General features: G+C 54.8%; 1 protein-coding gene across 1 annotated transcript; it reads left to right on the top strand.

Annotated features, from left to right (window-relative positions):
• Positions 1 to 5,758: 5,758 nt before the first annotated feature.
• On the top strand, positions 5,759 to 14,406 carry NUAK2 (NUAK family kinase 2; the record flags this gene model as incomplete). Its single annotated transcript, XM_029573535.1, is given in 6 exon segments — positions 5,759 to 5,879; positions 6,291 to 6,442; positions 7,260 to 7,325; positions 10,816 to 10,935; positions 11,204 to 11,336; positions 12,105 to 14,406. Coding segments are annotated over 6 exon segments (1,626 nt in total), but the record flags the coding sequence as incomplete, so codon positions are not given.
• Between the last annotated feature and the right edge of the window lie 7,217 nt (positions 14,407 to 21,623).

The following is a 21,623-nucleotide window of genomic DNA, read 5'->3' as shown; positions in this document are numbered from 1 at the left end:
GGAAGAGGGGGCAGGCCGCACGCAGCAGGTGTCCTGGGAGATGAGGAAATAAACTTCACCTCTGAAGGAAAGCACCAAGTGAATGCGGAGCCGTGAGCTGACCAGAGACCTCAGGGGTCAAGGGCTGGCTCCTGCCCTTCAGCACCATGGGGAGACCCTGCCGGCCAGGCCCTGCTGTGCTCTTGGAGGCATTCGGCTTGTCTGTGCTGTGACTCTGCCACAAGCGTGCACGAGGGCTCTGGCTTTGCACTTCCTTGTGCAGGAGGCTCTCGCACACCTGTCCTTAAGCACGGGGGGGGGGGGGGGGGTTTGTGTTTCTTGGACCCCAGCCGTACACAAGGACTGAGCTTTTGCCCTGGGCTTCAGTGGAATATGAAGGGGTGGAGGCCTCTTGGCTGGTCCTGGGGCTGCTGATTCGGCCCCCGCTGCAGCCGTAGGATGTGCTCGGTTCTTCTCAGCTCCCCCAGCGCAGGAGGAAGGGGGGGGGGTCTGAGCTAATACCCCTTCACCCTGGGGCTGGGGGTAGTGTATTAGATGCCTGTGGTGAGAGGGGGCAGGGAAGAGTTAATGTTTAAACCCTAAAAGAGCGGGAGCTCTTCCCAGAGTGAGGAGGATGCACTGCTAGGGAGAGGCACAGAAAGCTTTGCCCCCGCCTCGCTGCCTCCTCGCCCCCTGGACGCTTCTGGTTTTCTCCTGCTGCTGCTGCGGCTTTGCACTGGGCATTGACTGCCCCGGGATCAGGGGCCCTGTGCCAGGCGCTGTGTCTGTGGCTCGTTGATATTCCCGGGTGGCCACCACCTTTCTCTGCCTGCCAGCATGGAAAGATTTGCAGCGGGAGCCCTCTACGCTCCAGGCTTTCTGCGAGTGCTAAGCCCCGGCTTGGCCATGTAGGGTGCAGTCCAGGGCTTAGTGATTGGAGCTGCCCCGAGACGCACTGCCCATGCCTTGCTGACGAGTGTGCGACGGGGCCTCGCTAAGCTATCCCATGCATTGCAAGTGACCGTCCCCATGTGTGCCAAGCACTGCTCTCACGTCTGCCCGGAGGGGTTGTGGGGACCTCTCGGGACTGCCCTCCTCTCTTAACCAGCTCCGGGGAGCCCCTGGGAGAAGCTCCCCCCCCCATGCCCTGTGGGACAGTAGAGCTGCTGTGGTGAATTTGGGGCTGATTTTCCCTTTAATGCAGGCAGGAGGGCAGAGTGCACAGGGACTCCTATCAGCGGACGCCCTGCTTCTCCCTCCCTCCCTCCCCTGCATTGTGTCCCAGGATCTGATTACAGGATTAGTCCAATTCCGCATTCCTGCTCCCTGGAAGAAAAGAAGCCGCCGTGGATTTGCAGCGCCTTGGGAGCTCTCGGGGGGTGTCTGACCGCTTCGTGTTTGTTCAGTCGGAAACTGGAGCTGCTGGGGACATGTTTAGTGCTCTCCTTTGTCCTGGGACTCTGTGCTTTAAGCAGGTCTTGTTTATCTTGGTTTCTGTTACCAGGAAACTGCCCGCACTCTTCTGAGCCCTCCCCCTGAATCACTGGGGTGCTTTCCCCCCCATAACCCAGGCACCCCCAGGCTCACGATGCTTGTGAGAGAAATTCTTCTTTTCCTGACTTGCGTGTGAGCTGCCGGGTAAGAAGCGCGCAGCAGTGGCAACTCCGTCCCGACATCGACTTCTGCTACTGCTGCCTCAGCTGCCAGTGGGACCTTGCCCCGGGGCCCTGCGTTCAGCCACTTCGGCACTTGCAGTGGAGAGGCTGGGGCAGGTGGTGTGGGGATTAGAGATGTGACCGGGGCCGGGTGCTAGTGAGGGCCGTGTTGGTTGGAAGAAGCAGTGGAGAGGCCGGGGCAGGTGCTGGGGGGATTAGAGATGTGACCGGGGCTGGGGCCGGGTGCTAGTGAGGGCCGTGTTGGTTGGAAGAAGCAGAGGAGAGGCCAGGGCAGGTGCTGGGGGGATTAGAGATGTGACCGGGGCTGGGGCCGGGTGCTAGTGAGGGCCGTGTTGGTTGGAAGAAGCAGAGGAGAGGCCGGGGCAGGTGGTGGGAGGATTAGAGATGTGACCGGGGCTGGAGCCGGGTGCTAGTGAGGGCCGTGTTGGTTGGAAGAAGCAGAGGAGAGGCCGGGGCAGGTGGTGGGAGGATTAGAGATGTGACCGGGGCTGGGGCCGGGTGCTAGTGAGGGCCGTGTTGGTTGGAAGAAGCAGTGGAGAGGCCGGGGCAGGTGGTGGGGGGATTAGAGATGTGACCGGGGCTGGGGCCGGGTGCTAGTGAGTGCCGTGTTGGTTGGAAGAAGCAGTGGAGAGGCCGGGGCAGGTGCTGGGGGGATTAGAGATGTGACCGGGGCTGGGGCCGGGTGCTAGTGAGGGCCGTGTTGGTTGGAAGAAGCAGAGGAGAGGCCGGGGCAGGTGGTGTGGGGATTAGAGATGTGACCGGGGCTGGGGCCGGGTGCTAGTGAGGGCCGTGTTGGTTGGAAGAAGCAGAGGAGAGGCTGGGGCAGGTGGTGTGGGGATTAGAGATGTGGTGACCGGGGCTGGGGCCGGGTGCTCGTGAGGGCCGTGTTGGTTGGAAGAAGCAGAGGAGAGGCCGGGGCAGGTGGTGGGGGGATCACAGCTGTGGTGACTGGGGCTGGGGCCGGGTGCTAGTGAGGGCCGTGTTGGTTGGAAGAAGCAGAGGAGAGGCCGGGGCAGGTGCTGGGGGGATTAGAGATGTGACCGGGGCTGGGGCCGGGTGCTAGTGAGGGCCGTGTTGGTTGGAAGAAGCAGTGGAGAGGCCGGGGCAGGTGCTGGGGGGATTAGAGATGTGACCGGGGCTGGGGCCGGGTGCTAGTGAGGGCCGTGTTGGTTGGAAGAAGCAGAGGAGAGGCCGGGGCAGGTGCTGGGGGGATTAGAGATGTGACCGGGGCTGGGGCCGGTTCTAGTGAGGGCCGTGTTGGTTGGAAGAAGCAGAGGAGAGGCTGGGGCAGGTGGTGTGGGGATTAGAGATGTGACCGGGGCTGGGGCCGGGTGCTAGTGAGGGCCGTGTTGGTTGGAAGAAGCAGAGGAGAGGCCGGGGCAGGTGGTGGGGGGATCACAGCTGTGGTGACCGGGGCTGGGGCCGGGTGCTAGTGAGGGCCGTGTTGGTTGGAAGAAGCAGAGGAGAGGCCGGGGCAGGTGGTGTGGGGATTAGAGATGTGACCGGGGCTGGGGCCGGGTGCTAGTGAGGGCCGTGTTGGTTGGAAGAAGCAGAGGAGAGGCTGGGGCAGGTGGTGGGGGGATTAGAGATGTGACCGGGGCTGGGGCCGGGTGCTAGTGAGGGCCGTGTTGGTTGGAAGAAGCAGTCTATGGGGCACAGGCAGTAGATGCTACAGATGTGCTTAGCTTTTCATGCTGGGGGTAGTGGCCCTGTGATCTGTGAATGGCACTGCTGCGTGTGCCACTGGAGTCGCTTTGGAGCGTAGAAGGCCAAATGACACCCAGGGATGTGAATGTCGTGAAAGTATCTAAACGATTTGAAATTATTAAGCATGAAGCGGTTTGAGGCAGGCGTGCGCACTGCTGGTGCTGTGCTGGCTGATGATGGGAGGGGGAGAGAGAGAGAGAAGCAGCAGCTTGGCAAGTTGCATTGGCATCACGATGACCACACGGGTGGCCCGGGCCTGCCTCGTATCTGCGTGAGCCCAGAGCACGTAGCCCCGGCCTCCATCTGCCTCTATCCTGGTGTCCTGCTCCTGCTCTCTCATCTCACAGCAGAAAAGGAGCAAGAGCTTAAACAGTAAGACCTGTAGAGTAATAGTTACTCCACATCCCTAGGAGTTTACTTCATCTGCTGCAAGGGTGCCTGATGCCAAGCGCTCACCTGCAGCCGCCAGGAGCTGAGCTCTGGCGCTGGTCCTCAGGATGGAGATAGCGAGTTTGGTTTCTTGGGAAGAGAAGGAATTATGAGAGAAAACCCTCCACCTTCTCAGACATTGCAGTCTTCCTTTGCTCTTCACCTGTGTCTGCTGACCCTCCGTACCAAGGGGCAGCTTTGGGTGAAAGAAGGCAAAACTCTCTACTTGAGGCTTTGCCCTGGGGTCTGGAATATCTGAGACAGGATGAGAGCACTGCCCTGGAAGGCCGGACGTCTTCCCCCACCCCCACTGTCCATGTGCTGCCCTGGAAGGCCGGACGTCTTCCCCCACCCCCACTGTCCATGTGCTGTCCTGGAAGGCCGGATGTCTTCCCTCACCCCCACTGTCCATGTGCTGTCCTGGAAGGCCGGACGTCTTCCCCCACCCCCACTGTCCATGTGCTGTCCTGGAAGGCCGGATGTCTTCCCTCACCCCCACTGTCCATGTGCTGCCCTGGAAGGCCGGACGTCTTCCCTCACCCCCACTGTCCATGTGCTGCCCTGGAAGGGTCGGACGTCTTCCCTCACCCCCACTGTCCATGTGCTGCCCTGGAAGGCCGGACGTCTTCCCCCACCCCCACTGTCCATGTGCTGCCCTGGAAGGGTCGGACGTCTTCCCCCACCCCCACTGTCCATGTGCTGCCCTGGAAGGGTCGGACGTCTTCCCCCACCCCCACTGTCCATGTGCTGCCCTGGAAGGCCGGACGTCTTTCCCCCTCCCCCACTGTCCATGTGCTGCCCTGGAAGGGCCGGACGTCTTTCCCCCTCCCCCACTGTCCATATGCTGCCCTGGAAGGGTCGGATTCTGCCCCCTCCCCCACTGTCCATGTGCTGCCCTGGAAGGGCCGGACGTCTTTCCCCCTCCCCCACTGTCCATGTGCTGCCCTGGAAGGGCCGGACGTCTTTCCCCCTCCCCCACTGTCCATGTGCTGCCCTGGAAGGGCCGGACGTCTTTCCCCCTCCCCCACTGTCCATGTGCTGCCCTGGAAGGGCCGGACGTCTTTCCCCCTCCCCCACTGTCCATGTGCTGCCCTGGAAGGGCCGGACGTCTTTCCCCCTCCCCCACTGTCCATGTGCTGCCCTGGAAGGGCCGGATGTCTTTCCCCCTCCCCCACTGTCCATGTGCTGCCCTGGAAGGGCCGGACGTCTTTCCCCCTCCCCCACTGTCCATGTGCTGCCCTGGAAGGGCCGGACGTCTTTCCCCCTCCCCCACTGTCCATGTGCTGCCCTGGAAGGGCCGGACGTCTTTCCCCCTCCCCCACTGTCCATGTGCTGCCCTGGAAGGGCCGGACGTCTTTCCCCCTCCCCCACTGTCCATGTGCTGCCCTGGAAGGGCCGGACGTCTTTCCCCCTCCCCCACTGTCCATGTGCTGCCCTGGAAGGGCCGGACGTCTTTCCCCCTCCCCCACTGTCCATGTGCTGCCCTGGAAGGGCCGGACGTCTTTCCCCCTCCCCCACTGTCCATGTGCTGCCCTGGAAGGGCCGGACGTCTTTCCCCCTCCCCCACTGTCCATGTGCTGCCCTGGAAGGGCCGGACGTCTTCCCCCTCCCCACTGTCCATGTGCTGCCCTGGAAGGGCCGGACGTCTTCCCCCTCCCCCACTGTCCATGTGCTGCCCTGGAAGGGCCGGACGTCTTTCCCCTCCCCCACTGCCCATGTGCTGCCCTGGAAGGGTCGGACGTCTTCCCCCACCCCCACTGTCCATGTGCTGCCCTGGCAGGGTCGGATTCTGCCCCCCTGCACGCACAACGAGGGCCGCTCTGCAGTGCCTCTGCTGGGTCCCCCTAACTCAGCGATTTGAGGCTTCTGACAACTCCAGGGATTGCTCTGAAGGTTTGCTCTGAATTCTGGAAACTTCTAATTGCAGCTCAGCCCTTCCCTCAAGCTTTCTAAACTCTGCTTTTTAGGTTGCCATAAAGTCCATCCGGAAAGACAGAATCAAAGATGAGGAGGATCTGGTGCACATCCGGAGAGAGATAGAGGTGATGTCGTCACTCAGCCACCCGCACATCATCTCGATCTACGAAGGTAGGTCGCCTGCCGTGTGCAGCACCGGGGCCTGGAGCCATGGGAAAATGGCTTCCTGCTTAATCTGGGGGGTGGTCCAGACCTCAGAGCGTGCATAGCGAGCCTGCCTGGGAACGTGGACTGGTCTGGGTAGTGCTGGGCACCCTTCCTCTCTTACGTTCCTCTAACTGCTGCTTGCTTTTGGGGGTTTTCCAGTTTCCTTTCTGACTGTCTCATCCCCCTTGTGGGAGCGCGGCCAGGGCAATGCGGGAATGCTGTGATTTCAGCAGGGACCCGCAGTGGCACGAGATGTGCTGGGCACGTGGCATCCACGCACGTCCGATGAGCCAGCCACAGATTTCACTTCCGAGGGCTTCCGTGTCTCTTAGTGGTTTGATGCAGCTGGTGGTATTTTTTTTTTTTTTTTACTAGTTTTTGAAAACAGCAGCAAGATTGTGATCGTGATGGAGTACGCCAGCGGAGGGGATCTGTACGATTACATCAGCGAGCGGCAGAGGCTGACGGAGCAGGAGGCTCGCCACGTCTTCCGCCAGATCGTATCCGCCATGTATTATTGCCACAAGGTGCCTGAAATGGGGGCTGGGGGGGGGAGGGAGAGTAGCGTTACGTCTCGAGCTCCTGACCATCCCAGCCATGAGGCACCGCTTTCATTGCAAGCGTTCTTCTGATGCTCGGGAGCCCGGGCCCATCGGGCGTGTCGGTGGCCGGGCGTGCCGTGCATTCCTCTCTGCCTCTTCGGGGCGCAGTTGCATTTTTCGGCAGACGGATTCTGAGAAGCTCGCTGACTATGTGGTGAGGTGAGATGAGGAATGTCCCTGCCAGTCCATACACATGGCCGCTCCCCAGCCTGGGGCCATCTCTGCGCAGAGGGCCCTGAAAGTTGTGTCTGTTTTGTAAACAAGTGAGGCACGGTGTCCTCTGATTGCTAACGAGTCTTCTGACCTGTGCTAATGGCATCTCATCGTAATTTAGTCATTGCTCAGCCCCTAGTTTTGTCTGCCTGCTCCAAACCTCATGCCCGTCATCTCCGGATGCTTTTTGTCCTGGGGTACGGCGTGAGGCGTGAATCAGGCAGCGGCTCCTTGTACATACGGACCACTTGCCGCATCCTCGTCGTAAGGCCATGAAGCTTGGCTTGCTGAGCCTTCCTCCTCGCCACCCTGCCAGAGAATATTGATGGAGTAGGACTCTGTTTCCATGTTCTGTATAATCCGCAGAGGATGCGATGGACTGGGATCAGTGAGAAACGTAAAGTGTCATGCATTCTGGCGGTTTTGTGTTGGTGTTGGCTCCGTATGAAGCTGTGCACGGATATTGCCTTCTGCAGGTGCACCAGAGGTTCAAAGCTCATACTGTCTGGTTTTTTTTAATCTCTTTCAGAATGGGATTGTTCATCGAGATCTAAAGCTGGAAAATATTCTTCTGGATTTGAACGGCAGTGTGAAGGTGAGTGAGGCTGTGCTTCCTGCGCCCCTGTTCCCGCTCTGCTGCTGAGAATAGGTCTCCTGTTGTTGTAGGGCTCTTCGCTATCCCAGGAGATGGGTGCGGACCCCCAGAAAGTAGAATGATTGCCTCAGTGGGACTATGGGAATTGGTTCTGAGAGGGATAAGTCGTCTTATTTAGGGTGATGATGGTGTCCAGATATTCCCAGACTCGCTCCTCAGCCAATGGGGGTCAGAAAACATTGGGCAGTTCTTCTCATGCCCAATTTTAAACTGGTAGGGTATTAATGCCTCAGCAAAGCTGTGTAACCAACCTACTGTCAGATGCCCCTTATTTCTCTCCGTTCCTCTGATCCCTGACTCCATATCCAGTTCTAGGGTTGAGGCGTCCTTTATTTCAAAGGCTTATTACCTGTGCTCTCCACATAAAAACATGCGCAGTAGTTAATATAGCCTGAACAAATCTCCCTAACAGTGAACACTTAATGCCCTGCTATCATTGTGAACAACCTAGGGTTTTACTGCTCTAGCCCATGAATCTAGACCAAATGCTTGTCTTAATAAATCTGCCTTTTTTAAAAGGATTTGTCACTCCAATAGCTTACAATTTGTCAGGGAGTGAGTTCCAAAACACTGAACCAAGAAAGCTCTCTCCCAAGCTTGAAATAGGTAAAATAGCCCTGGGGATGGACTTTCTAGTAATCAGGATTTTCTTGAAAGTAGGGATGTGCATTTGTTACCTTTTGGACGTTCATTCGTTTCACAAATGGAAGCACAAAACGAATGGTGCATGCGTCTAAGTGCGCCAGTCGGTGTGTGTCCATTTGTTCGTTTGCTAGTTACACGATGTGTGTGCAAACGAATGAAATGAATGCACATCCCTACTCGAGGGGAAGGCACAGGAAGATTGATAAATCTGTAGAACGTGCTGATGCATAGCGCTGCCTCCGTGTTCAGGGCCTTAGGAATGCTAGTAATTTTGGATCTTAACTGCCTGGAATGCAGGCGTCATATGGTCCTGTGAGCGTCTCCCAGTAAGGACCCGAGTGGCTGTGTTTTTGTACAATCTGGAGGGCCTTGATTGCATTCTTGGGGAGCCCAGTGTGCCTGGAATTACCGTAAGGGCCCGAGCCTGTAGCATTGTATGAAAGATTCTCCAGTACTGTGAAGGGGGGTAAGTCGGATGCTGCCTATGTTACGTTCCCAGCAAAAGAAAACGGCAGCAAGAACAAGAAGTGAAAACTCCCTGCCCGGGGTCAAAGGGCAGAGAGTACATTGTAGGTCATACAGTTTGCTCTCACCAGGAGAGTTTGTGTTTTGGCATCGTAGTCAGTGACATTCAGACCCTTCTGCTGGCTGCAGGTAACAGGCTCTGGGAGCCCTGAGGCAGGCACTTCCTGGCCCGCCAGGTGCACCTTCAGACGTGCACGGCTCTCGTCCTGGACAGCCACACACACATTCATCACTTTCATCTGCTCGGGGCACCTTTTGGCTGCCCTGAAGAGCCGTCCCGTAGCAGTGCCGGGCCTGCCTGTCTGCCTGTCTGCCCTGCCAGCTCCCCGAGAGGCTTCCCGCAGACGTGCCAGGCAGCTTTGCAGTACCTTTCATTTCCCTCTAAGACCTCACTGGCAGTGAGTTTACTTGATACCAAGGTTTACCGTCAATTTCTGGTGAAACCAGATAAACTGCTGCAGCATCAGCAGAATCCAAACAAATGGCAGGGCGGAGCTGGCACAGACTTCCCTTTCACTTTTGAAAGGGAGAGAGCCCAGGTGAAAACTGCAGGAGGGAGGGCATCTCGGGTGAGCCGCCGGCTTATCACGAGTGCTCCTGCAGGGACATGGGTCACTTTGTTAGATGTTACTGTACATGGTTGTCAAAACCCCCTCCTGTTTGTATACCTGAATGCTGCGGGTGCACAGGGAGTCTGAAGCTCCAGCTGTGTCTGACTGCAGTGCTTCCTGCTCCTGTGTGTGTGTGTGTGTGTCTGTGTGTCTGTGTGTCTGTCTCTGTGGCTCTGGCTGCAGTGCTTCCTGCTCGTGTGTGTGTGTGTGTGTGTGTGTGTGTCTGTGGCTCTGGCTGCAGTGCTTCCTGCTCGTGTGTGTGTGTGTGTGTGTGTGTGTGTGTGTCTGTGGCTCTGGGTGCAGTGCTTCCTGCTCCTCTGTGTGTGTGTGTGTGTGTGTGTGTCTGTGGCTCTGGCTGCAGTGCTTCCTGCTCCTGTGTGTGTGTGTGTGTCTGTGGCTCTGGCTGCAGTGCTTCCTGCTCCTGTGTGTGTGTGTGTGTGTGTGTCTCTGTGGCTCTGGCTGCAGTGCTTCCTGCTCCTGAGTGTGTGTGTGTGTGTGTGGCTCTGGCTGCAGTGCTTCCTGCTCCTGAGTGTGTGTGTGTGTGTGTCTCTGTGGCTCTGTGGCTCTGGCTGCAGTGCTTCCTGCTCCTCTGTGTGTGTGTGTGTGTGTGTGTGGCTCTGGCTGCAGTGCTTCCTGCTCCTGAGTGTGTGTGTGTGTGTGTGTGTGTGTGTGTCTCTGTGGCTCTGTGGCTCTGGGTGCAGTGCTTCCTGCTCCTCTGTGTGTGTGTGTGTGTGTGTGTCTGTGGCTCTGGCTGCAGTGCTTCCTGCTCCTGTGTGTGTGTGTGTGTCTGTGGCTCTGGCTGCAGTGCTTCCTGCTCCTGTGTGTGTGTGTGTGTGTGTCTCTGTGGCTCTGGCTGCAGTGCTTCCTGCTCCTGAGTGTGTGTGTGTGTGTGTGGCTCTGGCTGCAGTGCTTCCTGCTCCTGAGTGTGTGTGTGTGTGTGTGTGCGTCTCTGTGGCTCTGTGGCTCTGGCTGCAGTGCTTCCTGCTCCTCTGTGTGTGTGTGTGTGTGTGTGTGTCTCTGTGGCTCTGGCTGCAGTGCTTCCTGCTCCTGAGTGTGTGTGTGTGTGTGTGTGTGTCTCTGTGGCTCTGTGGCTCTGGCTGCAGTGCTTCCTGCTCCTCTGTGTGTGTGTGTGTGTGTGTGTGTGTGTCTCTGTGGCTCTGGCTGCAGTGCTTCCTGCTCCTCTGTGTCTGTGTGTGTGTGTGTGTGTGTGTGTGTGTGTGTGTCTCTGTGGCTCTGGCTGCAGTGCTTCCTGCTCCTCTGTGTGTGTGTGTGTGTGTGTGTGTGTGTGTGTGGCTCTGGCTGCAGTGCTTCCTGCTCCTGAGTGTGTGTGTGTGTGTGTGTCTCTGTGGCTCTGGCTGCAGTGCTTCCTGCTCCTCTGTGTGTGTGTGTGTGTGTGTGTGTGTGTGTGTGTGTGTCTCTGTGGCTCTGGCTGCAGTGCTTCCTGCTGGATATCCTCAGCTGTTCATTTTGTGATAAGGAGAGTTTGCTTGCTTGCTTGTTTGTTTGTTTGTTGAGTTTTATACATCGTCATTCGGTGCAGCCACCCTAACGGTTTACAAGATTCAAACACAATACCGATAATTAAACATAGTTGATCATTGCGTGTACTTGAAGGATTTCTTGTTTTTGCCTTTGGTTTCCCCTCCTAGATAGCAGATTTTGGGCTCTCTAACGTGTATCAGCATGACCGCTACCTACAGACGTACTGTGGGAGTCCTTTGTATGCGTCACCGGAGATTGTGAATGGCCGGCCCTACAAAGGCCCAGAGGTGAGCCGTCCTTGTCCGTGCACGTGACTTGCCCTGACCCCTGTCTGCCTGTGATGCCTTGCCCTTCCTTCTGTCCATTTCCTGCACTCTTGGGGGTGAAAGGCAGGAGATTTTACTCTTTAAAGTTAAGAATGCAAGGCTCGAGGCGGCTTACAAAAGAAACCTTCCTGAGCTGGTCTTGATTATGGGAGCTGCAGCTCTTTCTTGGCTGAGAGTGGCAGTGGCATCAGGCAGTCACAGGTGTCTCTTTCTCTCTTGGCGGGGGCAGGTTGACAGCTGGTCTCTGGGAGTCTTGCTGTACATCCTGGTGCACGGAGCGATGCCCTTTGACGGTCAGGATTACAGGAACCTGGTGAAGCAGATCAGCAGCGGGGAGTACAGAGATCCTGGCACACCATCAGGTAGCCCTAGTGCACGAAAACGGTTTCCCACTACTAAAGGAGCCCTGAGTCTTCCCGATCTCCTGCCCGTGGCGTCGTCAGATGATTCCCAGCCCCCTATCTGGTGCCAGAGGCAGACGGGGCACGGCCTGTGCAGCGCGCTGGGTTGCCACCGCAGCCACGTGCCCTGTGATGTGAAGTGGCACATTGCCCTTTGCACGGTGCTTTGGGAATGGCTCGGGCTGTCAGCAGGAAGGTTGCCACCGCAGCCACGTGCCCTGTGATGTGAAGTGGCAGAATGTTCCGGCACATTGCCCTTTGCACGGTGCTTTGGGAATGGCTCGGGCTGTCAGCGGGAAGGTTGCCACCGCAGCCACGTGCCCTGTGATGTGAAGTGGCAGAATGTTCCGGCACATTGCCCTTTGCACGGTGCTTTGGGAATGGCTCGGGCTGTCAGCAGGAAGGTTGCCACCGCAGCCACGTGCCCTGTGATGTGAAGTGGCAGAATGTTCCGGCACATTGCCCTTTGCACGGTGCTTTGGGAATGGCTCGGGCTGTCAGCAGGAAGGTTGCCACCGCAGCCACGTGCCCTGTGATCTGAAGTGGCAGAATGTTCCGGCACATTGCCCTTTGCACGGTGCTTTGGGAATGGCTCGGGCTGTCAGCAGGAACTTTGCCCTTTTTATTCCCCCCCCCCCCCGGCTGATTGCAGCTTAGGGCTCCTCTCCAGAGATTGTTTTTTGCTTTACCTCTCGGTGACTTAAGCTCTTGTTTCTTTCTTGCTCGCAGAGGCGTGTGGGCTGATCCGCTGGATGCTGATGGTTAACCCGGACCGCAGGGCCACCATCGAAGACATTGCTAACCACTGGTGGGTGAACTGGGGCTACAAGACTCCCGTGGGGGAGGTGGAGTCCTTGAGGGACAGCGAGTCCCCACTGGCAGCGGTGGCCGAGTGGCTGCGGCGCTCGTCCCGGCCTCTCCTGGAGAACAGCTCAAAGGTTCGCTGCTTTCTGAGGCAGCACATGCCCGGCGTCACCCTGGAGAGGCAGCGCTCGCTGAAGAAGTCCAGGAAAGAGAGCGACGCCTGCCCCAGCAGCCTCGAGGGGAACACCAGCAGCGCGGCCACGCAGAGTCCTGCCAAGTCCATCCTGAAGCGGCCCCAGGGCATCCTGAAGAAGAAGCAGGAGGTGCGAGAGGAGGATCTGCCTGGGGAGCAGGAGCCGCCCTCCGTCTTCTCGGCCAGGATGGTTCCTGTATCCCAGACCAGCACTGCCTGTGTGCCCAAGAAGGGGATCCTGAAAAAGCCGCCGCAGAGGGAGTCTGGCTACTGCTCTTCCTCCGAGCCCAGCGGGCAGGGCGACTGCATAGATCAGGATCCCCCCGTCTTCCACGGGGACTCGTCTGCAGCGGGAGCCTCCTCGGAAGTGCCTTTCAGGAGAAAAGGTATCCTGAAACGCAATGGCAAGTTTTCCTCCAGCCCCGACGCCAGCGGCGCTGGCTACTTCAACGAGCTGGCTTTCCTCAGGGCGCCGCTCTCCCTGCCGCGGAGCCGCCCAGCCAGTGCGGTCAGCGAGGACAGCATCTTGTCCACGGAGTCCTTCGAGCAGCTGGATCTGCCCGAGAGCCGGGGCATGCGGAGCTGCGTGTCCGCCGACGACCTCCTGCAGCTGGAGCAGGAGGAGGGGGGGGTCTTCCCCCCCTGCCTCCGGCACATGGACTGCTACCAGAGCCACCTCGGCGACAGCTGCTTCTCGCTGACGGACTGCGAGAATGTGACGGACGTCTATAGGACAGCCTTTCGGATCGGCCTGAAGCTCAGCTGAGGAGGTGACCGCCGTGGCAGAGCCGCCGCTCACGTGCGGCGCGAAGAAGAGAGCCAGAGCTGGGACTTGTGAAACGATGGGGGTGGACTGGAGGTCAGGCCCCCTGGCCCCTGGGGATGGCTGCAAAGGCCGTTTTTAAGCAGGGACTTGACAGCGAGGTTGTGGGATGAGCAGACGTGTATTGAAAAGGTCACTCGTAGCTGAGATTAGCTCGAGTGGCCCAGAACCGAGCTCCGGGAAGGGCCGCTGTCTGGGTACCGAATTTAACCCGCTGTTTGCACTTCTCTGCTCTTCACGCAGAGCTGTTCTTACTCTCACGCAGCCTAAACACTTCCAGGCTACCTTTCCTCTCGTGCTGGGGTTATTTTTGCACTAAGCTCTCTGTGGCATAAAATGTGAGGTCCTGGAGGGAGGAGAAGCACTGAAGGGTCAGGCTTATGGGGGCCGCAGAGGCCGAGCTGATCCTGCCTCCAGCTGGGTTCTCTTCCCTTATTCACTGGCCCGAGGGAAGGTTTGTTCACGCTATATTAAAAAATAAAACACATTGTTGGACTTGGGTAAGGTGAAGAGGGAGGGAAGGTCCTGATGCGTTCTGCACCCACAGTCAGTCCCCAGTGCATTGTGGGAGTTGTGGTCCTGTTGTAGAGGACTAGCCACAAGCCCAGCCTGCCTGCCCCTAACCATTCGGAGAGAAGGAGGAAAGATCCACCGTGCAACAACTTGTTAGCAGGGAGCAGGCTAGGCAGAGGAGGCCATCGTTAGGCTCCTTCCTCCCAGGCTCCGTCCCGCTTCTCACTGGCAGCTCGCTTGCTGCGGGTACAGAGTGCGCGTGTTTGCTTGCTCCTGCTTTTTGCGCAGGTAGAATTTAGCTGAGAACGATCTGCGTGTATCCCTATCCTCCCATGACCTAACCGTGCCACTGAGAACCTCTCCCCTCCATGTGGCTATGCAGAGTCCAGGGGGGTGCAGTTTGCAGAAAAGTTATTGATGTAAGTAAAATGCTTTTCACGGGTGGAAATTGGCCCTAGGAGTTACCCGCTGGGAGAGCTTTAATGCTAAGGAGGAAAGAAACTGTGGGCTCCAGCCTGTGCCAGCTCCGAGTAGCATCAAACCTGTGAAAGAACGGGAGCTGTCATAAAAGCCCCTCCGCTGAGCCTTAGCACAACTGCACATGGAAAAATAAAATATTCTCAGCTTGTACTGCTTTCTTCTTGTAAATTGGTGCCTTCTCTTTAATGCTTCACACAAAACATTGCTCTCCTGCTGTGCTTCTTTGTGGTGTTTGTTTTATTTTTGTAGTTTCAAGAGAAAAGCAGGTTGTTAATACAAACAAAAACCACACTTTGAAATGTCTGTATGCCAATGCCAGAAGCCTAAGAAGTAAGATGGGAGAGAGAGTGTATAGCAGCAAATGATGAGATTGACATAATTGGCATCACAGAGACTTGGTGGAAGGAGGATATCCAATGGGACAGTGCTATATCAGGGTACAAATTATATCGCAATGATAGGGAGGATCAACTTGGTGGGGGTGTGGCACTTTATGTCCGGGAGGGTATAGTGTCCAACAGGATAAAGATCATCCAAGAGACTAAATGCTCAGTAGAATCTATATGGGTAGAAATCCCATGTGTGTTGGGTAAGAGTATAGTGATAGGAGTATACTACCATCCACCAGGACAAAATGATCAGACAGATAATGAAATGCTAAGAGACATCAGGGAAGCTAACCAATTTGGCAGTGCAATAATAATGGGAGATTTCAATTACCCCAATATTGACTGGGTAAATGTAACATCAGGACTTGCTAGAGACATAAAGTTCATGGATGTAATAAATGACTGCTTCATGGAACATTTGGTTCAGGAACCAATAAGAGAGGGAGCTATTTTAGATTTAATTCTTAGTGGAACGCGGGATTTGGTGAGAGAGGTAATGGTGGTGGGCCCACTTGGCAACAGTGATCACATAACAGGATCAAATTTAAACTAATAACTGGGACAATAAGTAAATCTGCAGCTCTAACACTAAACTTTCAAAAGGAAAACGTTGATAAAATGAGGAAAATAGTTAGAAAAAAACTGAAAGGTGCAGCTGCAAAGGTTAAGTGTTCAACAGGCATGGACATTGTTTAAAAATACAACCCTAGAAGCGCAGTCCATATGTATTCCACACATTAAGAAAGGTGGAAGGAAGGCAAAACGATTACCGTCATGGTTAAACGGTGAGGTGATAGAGGCTATTTTAGCCCAAAAAACATCCTTCAAAAATTGGAAGAAGGATCCATCTGAAGAAAATAGGATAAAACATAAGCATTGTCAAGTTAAGTGTAAAACATTGATAAGACAGGCGAAGAGAGAATTTGAATTGAAGTTGGCCATAGAGGCAAAAACTCATTAAAAAAACCCTTTTTTAAATATATCCAAAGCAAGAAACCTGTGAGGGAGGCGGTTGGTCCGTTAGATGACCGAGGGGTTAAAGAGGCTCTTAGGGAAGATAAGGCCATTGCAGAAAGACTAAATGAATTCTTTGCCTCCGTGTTTACTAATGAGGATGTGGGGGAGATACCAGTTCCAGAGATGGTTTTCAGGGGTGATGAGTCAGACGAACTGAACCAAATCACTGTGAACCTGGAAGATGTAGTAGGCCAGATTGACAAACTAAAGAATAGCAAATCACCTGAACTGGATGGTATGCATCCTAGGGTACTGAAGGAACTAAAAAATGAAATTTCTGATCTATTAGTTAAAATGTGTAACCTATCATTAAAATCATCCATTGTACCTGAAGACTGGAGGGTGGCCAATGTAACCCCAATATTTAAAAAAGGCTCCGGGGCGATCCAGGTAACTATAGACCAGTGAGCCTGACTTCAGTGCCGGGAAAAATAGTGGAAACTATTCTCAAGATCAAAATCGTAGAGCATATAGAAAGACATGGTTTAATGGAACAAAGTCAACATGGATTTACCCAAGGGAAGTCTTGCCTCACAAATCTGCTTCATTTTTTTGAAGGGGTTAATAAACATGTGGATAAAGGTGAACCGGTAGATGTAGTGTATTTGGATTTTCAGAAGGCGTTTGACAAAGTCCCTCATGAGAGGCTTCAAAGAAAACTAAAAAGTCATGGGATAGGAGGCGATGTCCTTTCGTGGATTACAAACTGGTTAAAAGATAGGAAACAGAGAGAAGGATTAAATGGTAAATTTTCTCAGTGGAAAAGGGTAAACAGTGGAGTGCCTCAGGGATCTGTACTTGGACCGGTGCTTTTCAATATATATATAAATGATCTGGAAAGGAATACGACAAGTGAGGTTATCAAATTTGCGGATGATACAAAATTATTCAGAGTAGTTAAATCACAAGCGGATTGTGATACATTACAGGAGGACCTTGCAAGACTGGAAGATTGGGCATCCAAATGGCAGATGAAATTTAATGTGGATAAGTGCAAGGTGATGCATATAGGGAAAAATAACCCTTGCTGTAGTTACACAATGTTAGGTTCCATGTTAGGAGCTACCACCCAGGAAAAAGATCTAGGCATCATAGTGGATAACACATTAAAATCGTCAGCTCAGGGTGCTGCGGCAGTCAAAAAAGCAAACAGAATGTTAGGAATTATTAGGAAGGGAATGGTGAATAAAACGGAAAATGTCATAATGCCTCTGTATCGCTCCATGGTGAGACCGCACCTTGAATACTGTGTACAATTCTGGTCGCCGCATCTCAAAAAAGATATAGTTGCGATGGAGAAGGTACAGAGAAGGGCTACCAAAATGATAAAGGGGATGGAACAGCTCCCCTATAAGGAAAGGCTGAAGAGGTTAGGGCTGTTCAGCTTGGAGAAGAGACGACTGAGGGGGGATATGATAGAGGTGTTTAAAATCATGAGAGGTCTTGAACGAGTAGATGTGACTCGGTTATTTACACTTTCGAATAATAGAAGGACTAGGGGGCACTCCATGAAGTTAGCATGGGGCACATTTAAGACTAATCGGAGAAAATTATTTTTCACTCAACGCACAATAAAGCTCTGGAATTTGTTGCCAGAGGATGTGGTTAGTGCAGTTAGTGTAGCTGGGTTCAAAAAAGGTTTGGATAAGTTCTTGGAGGAGAAGTCCATTAACAGCTATTAATCAAGTTTACTTAGGGAATAGCCACTGCTATTAATTGCATCAGTAGCATGGGATCTTCTTAGTGTTTGGGTAATTGCCAGGTTCTTGTGGCCTGGTTTTGGCCTCTGTTGGAAACAGGACGCTGGGCTTGATGGACCCTTGGTCTGACCCAGCCTGGCAATGTCTTATGTTCTTATGAGAGGCCTGTGGTCTGTGGCCAGCGTGGGCTGCTGCTGCAGCCTCCGGGCCTTGTCTGCTGGCTGAGGATCTTCCCCTGCCACGCTGTGAATCTTTTGCTTTATTGCCCTAGTTTGCTCCGTTTTTTTGAAGTTATGACAGGAAAGCTGCCGCTGTGGGTCTTGTGCCTGCGTCAGTCCCCATCTTACCGCAAGAGCGGGACGAGGTTGGCTTGGGCCTTGTGGCGGAATCTGTGATCCACGCAGAGCAGCCCAGCTGGGATCACCTCATGCGGCTGCCGTGGTGGGTGCCCGATGGCCTTATCTTCCACACCAGCCCTTTTAACCCCTCGAACACCCAATGCTCTCTCAGGCTTCCTGCTTTGCACATATTTAAAAAGGTTTTCTTATGAGTATTTGCCTCCTGCTAACTGCAGCTGCTTCCATAAAACGCAGCCGGTTTAGCATCTTAAAAGAAAAATATGCCCAGAGCCAACGGCCCATTCCCAGATGAGGAGCTTAAGGTTCAGGACAAGAAGAGCGGGGGCCCCTCTGGTGATTCTGCCCCCCCTTGCCCTGCTCTCGTGATTGCACCATTTGCTAAGCCAGAGCAGACGGGAGGGGCCAACGTTTCCAAATGATTGGGGGGGCGAAGCTCCGTGAAGGACTCTTCTCAAGCACTAACTGCACCCGTAACGCTGGCAGCAGTGGGACAGACAGACGGACTGACACTCGTTCTACTTTGTGCCTGAAATCAGACAAGCATGACCCACTTTGTTTTCTTCTTGCAGTAGTTGACTTTTTCAAGAGAGGAAATTCTTGGCATCTTTTCCTGACTCAGCCAAAGGTGATTGGGACCTGCGGTGGGCAGCCCCCTGCAGAGAATTCCCCACATTCCTGGAGAGGTCAGAACTGCTAAAATCCTTCTCAGCATCCAGCTCAGCCCTGGAGAGGTGGGGAGGGCTGGGCTCTGGCCAGAGTGCTGCTGGGAGGGAGGGTTAGCTGGCTCGCTCTGTCCTCTCGCACTCTGGACCCCAGGGCTGCATTTAACATTTGGCACCATTAACAGAGCATCACACCTTTGCCCCTTGGAAGCTATTCCAGCACCTCACTCCTGCCCTGCAGCACCCCCTGCTATTCCAGTACTGAGACCCTCACACACAGCTCTGCCAATGCTCCTCACTCCTGCCCTGCAGCACCCCCTGCTATTCCAGTACTGAGACCCTCACACACAGCTCTGCCAATGCACCTCACTCCTGCCCTGCAGCACCCCCTGCTATTCCAGTACTGAGACCCTCACACACAGCTCTGCCAATGCACCTCACTCCTGCCCTGCAGCACCTCCTGCTATTCCAGTACTGAGACCCTCACACATAGCTCTGCCAATGCACCTCACTCCTGCCCTGCAGCACCTCCTGCTATTCCAGTACTGAGACCCCACACACAGCTCTGCCAATGCACCTCACTCCTGCCCTGCAGCACCCCCTGCTATTCCAGTACTGAGACCCTCACACACAGCTCTGCCAATGCACCTCACTCCTGCCCTGCAGCACCCCCTGCTATTCCAGTACTGAGACCCTCACACACAGCTCTGCCAATGCACCTCACTCCTGCCCTGCAGCAGCCCCTGCTATTCCAGTACTGAGACCCTCACACACAGCTCTGCCTATGCACCTCACTCCTGCCCTGCAGCACCCCCTGCTATTCCAGTACTGAGACCCTCACACACAGCTCTGCCAATGCACCTCACTCCTGCCCTGCAGTACCCCCTGCTATTCCAGTACTGAGACCCTCACACACAGCTCTGCCAATGCTCCTCACTCCTGCCCTGCAGCACCATCTGCTACTCCAGTAAAATAAATAAAATGCATTTTAGTGCTAATCATGGCTGTAAGGTACCTAATTACCCCATGTTAATGTAGGGGATGGGGCTGCTGGAAATATCACCAGGCTGGACAGCAAAAGTTATAGAAATTCAGAAGGTAGACAGCAACATCGTGTCATCAAGAAGGAAAAGCCTGGAGCCAAAGTTTGCAGGAATGTGGAGTGTGCAATCTCGTGGGATGGGGATGCCTGGGGATGGTCTTTACTCCTTGTGATGTGAATTGGGCAGGGCTGGTGCCAGAATATTTAGTACCCTAGGTGAACCCCTACTGAATTATTGGCAGCAGCTCCGGCACCGTGCTGCCTTTGGTGGGACTGGATCTGGACCTCGTGCTGGCAGGTTTTAGTCTGGGAGAGTGACCATGGTTTATGCTTTACTACACCGAGCTCGCTCTCTCTCCTGGGATGCCCTGGACCTTATTCACCTGGGGCCTGAGGGTGTCCCTCTCTGTGCATCTGCTTCAAAGCAGCCAGAGAGGGAAAAGCTGAGAGCAGCCATGTCTAACCGAACTCCCCTGGAGGTCCCTGAATCTGCAAAGCTTTGAAGGCAACTCAGACACTGCCTGAGGACATCGTCTGCTTGTCAGTGACCTCCAGGTCAGTCTGAATCAAACTTCCTGCAAGCTCTCAGTGAGCCGAGGAGGGAGGAGAAGATGGTCTGAGGCCACCGCAGCTTCTGCCTGTGTCCTGCAAGGTCGGTGTAGCATGGGAGTAAGAAGCTGGAGCAGGGTTTATCCCAGGCCAAGTGCACAAACATTTTCCTTTTAGAAGCCAAGTGACCCGAGCAAGCAGAATGCAAAGAATAGTGGATTCTGAGAGTTATTTAGGCAATGGAATTACTGAAATGAATTCGACATTAAGTTATTTCAGCATATAGAAAATCTCAAATTGCTGTAAGATAAGCCTAATTATATTTGCTCTTGCGCTCTTTTCCGTGCACACGGCGTACAAGGCCCTGGATTGACTGGCAGGGCCCAGCTGGCAGGTGCAGAATGGGCTTGCTAAGCTGCCAGGTCACCTGACTTAGAAGAGGAATTCGGCCTAGAAGGAAAAACACAGGAGGACTTTGAACAAAAGGGAGAGTGTTTGTGGGCGGTGAGATTCTCATTGCTATGTGGAAATCAGCCCTTTCTCTGGGCATCAGGAGGGAATTTCCAGACAGACGTATGCAGACGAGTCCTGGGCCTCGGGGCAGTGACACCGAGGTGAATCACAAGCTTCTCCCTCCTTCAGTGCAGAAACAATCCTGCCGCCATGACCGGGGTGCATTTCTGACTTCACTGACAGAGCAGGAGGGCCAACCCGCTGTAGGAGCAGTACTGCTGACCAGCTGACTCCCCAACACCCCTCACCCAGCATGCCTTCTCCCCCCCTCTCCTCTCCTCTCCTCTCCTCTCCTCACCCAGCATGCCTTCTCCCCCCCTCTCCTCTCCTCTCCTCACCCAGCATGCCTTCTCTCCCCTCTCCTCTCCTCACCCAGCATGCCTTCTCTCCCCTCTCCTCTCCTCACCCAGCATGCCTTCTCCCCCCTCTCCTCTCCTCACCCAGCATGCCTTCTCCCCCCCTCTCATCTCTCCTCACCCAGCACACCTCTCCTCTCTCCTCACCAGCACGCCTTCTCTCCTCACCCAGCACACCTTCTCTCCCCTCCATACCTCCTCTCCTCACCCAGCATGCCTTCTCCCCCCTCTGCTCACCCAGCATGCCTTCTCCCCCCCCTCCCCTCCCCCCTCTCACCCAGCATGCCTTCTCTCCTCTCCCCTCCCCCAGCCTACCTTCTCTCCCTCCACCCCTCCTTTCTCTCCTCACTCAATATGCATTTGCTGCCCCTCCACCTCTCCTCCCACAACATTGCTTTATTCCCTTCCACCCCTCTCATCCAGCTCTCCTCACCCAGCACACCTCTCCCCTCCACTCCTCCTCTCCTCTCTCCTCACCAGCACGCCTTCTCTTCCCTCCCCTCCTTCTCTCCTCACCCAGCACACCCTCACTTCCCTTCACCCCTCCACTCTAGCACACAGCAGCAGTGCTCTGTCATGGAGACTTGGGGAATGAGGACATTTATTTTAAATGACACTATGGAAAATGAACAAAATTTCATTTGTTTTAAAAATAAAATGAAACATGACATTTTGTTAAACTTTCCAATGTTATGTCAGGGAAAGCACATCCTTAATACACAGCTGCGATGGTGGAGCACAGATTGCATGGGTCCTAGGGGCACCAGCTTCGTGCTGGGCAAGCACGGAGCCCCCCTCCATTGAGTCCATCTCTGGGCCCCATCGCCAGGTCAGAAGGACCACATCAC

This window comes from Rhinatrema bivittatum, chromosome 12 (assembly GCF_901001135.1).
Source record: "Rhinatrema bivittatum chromosome 12, aRhiBiv1.1, whole genome shotgun sequence".
Taxonomy (NCBI): domain Eukaryota; kingdom Metazoa; phylum Chordata; class Amphibia; order Gymnophiona; family Rhinatrematidae; genus Rhinatrema; species Rhinatrema bivittatum.
The sequence above is the reverse complement of the archived record's forward strand: the minus strand, read 5'-3'. Positions and strand labels throughout refer to the sequence as shown.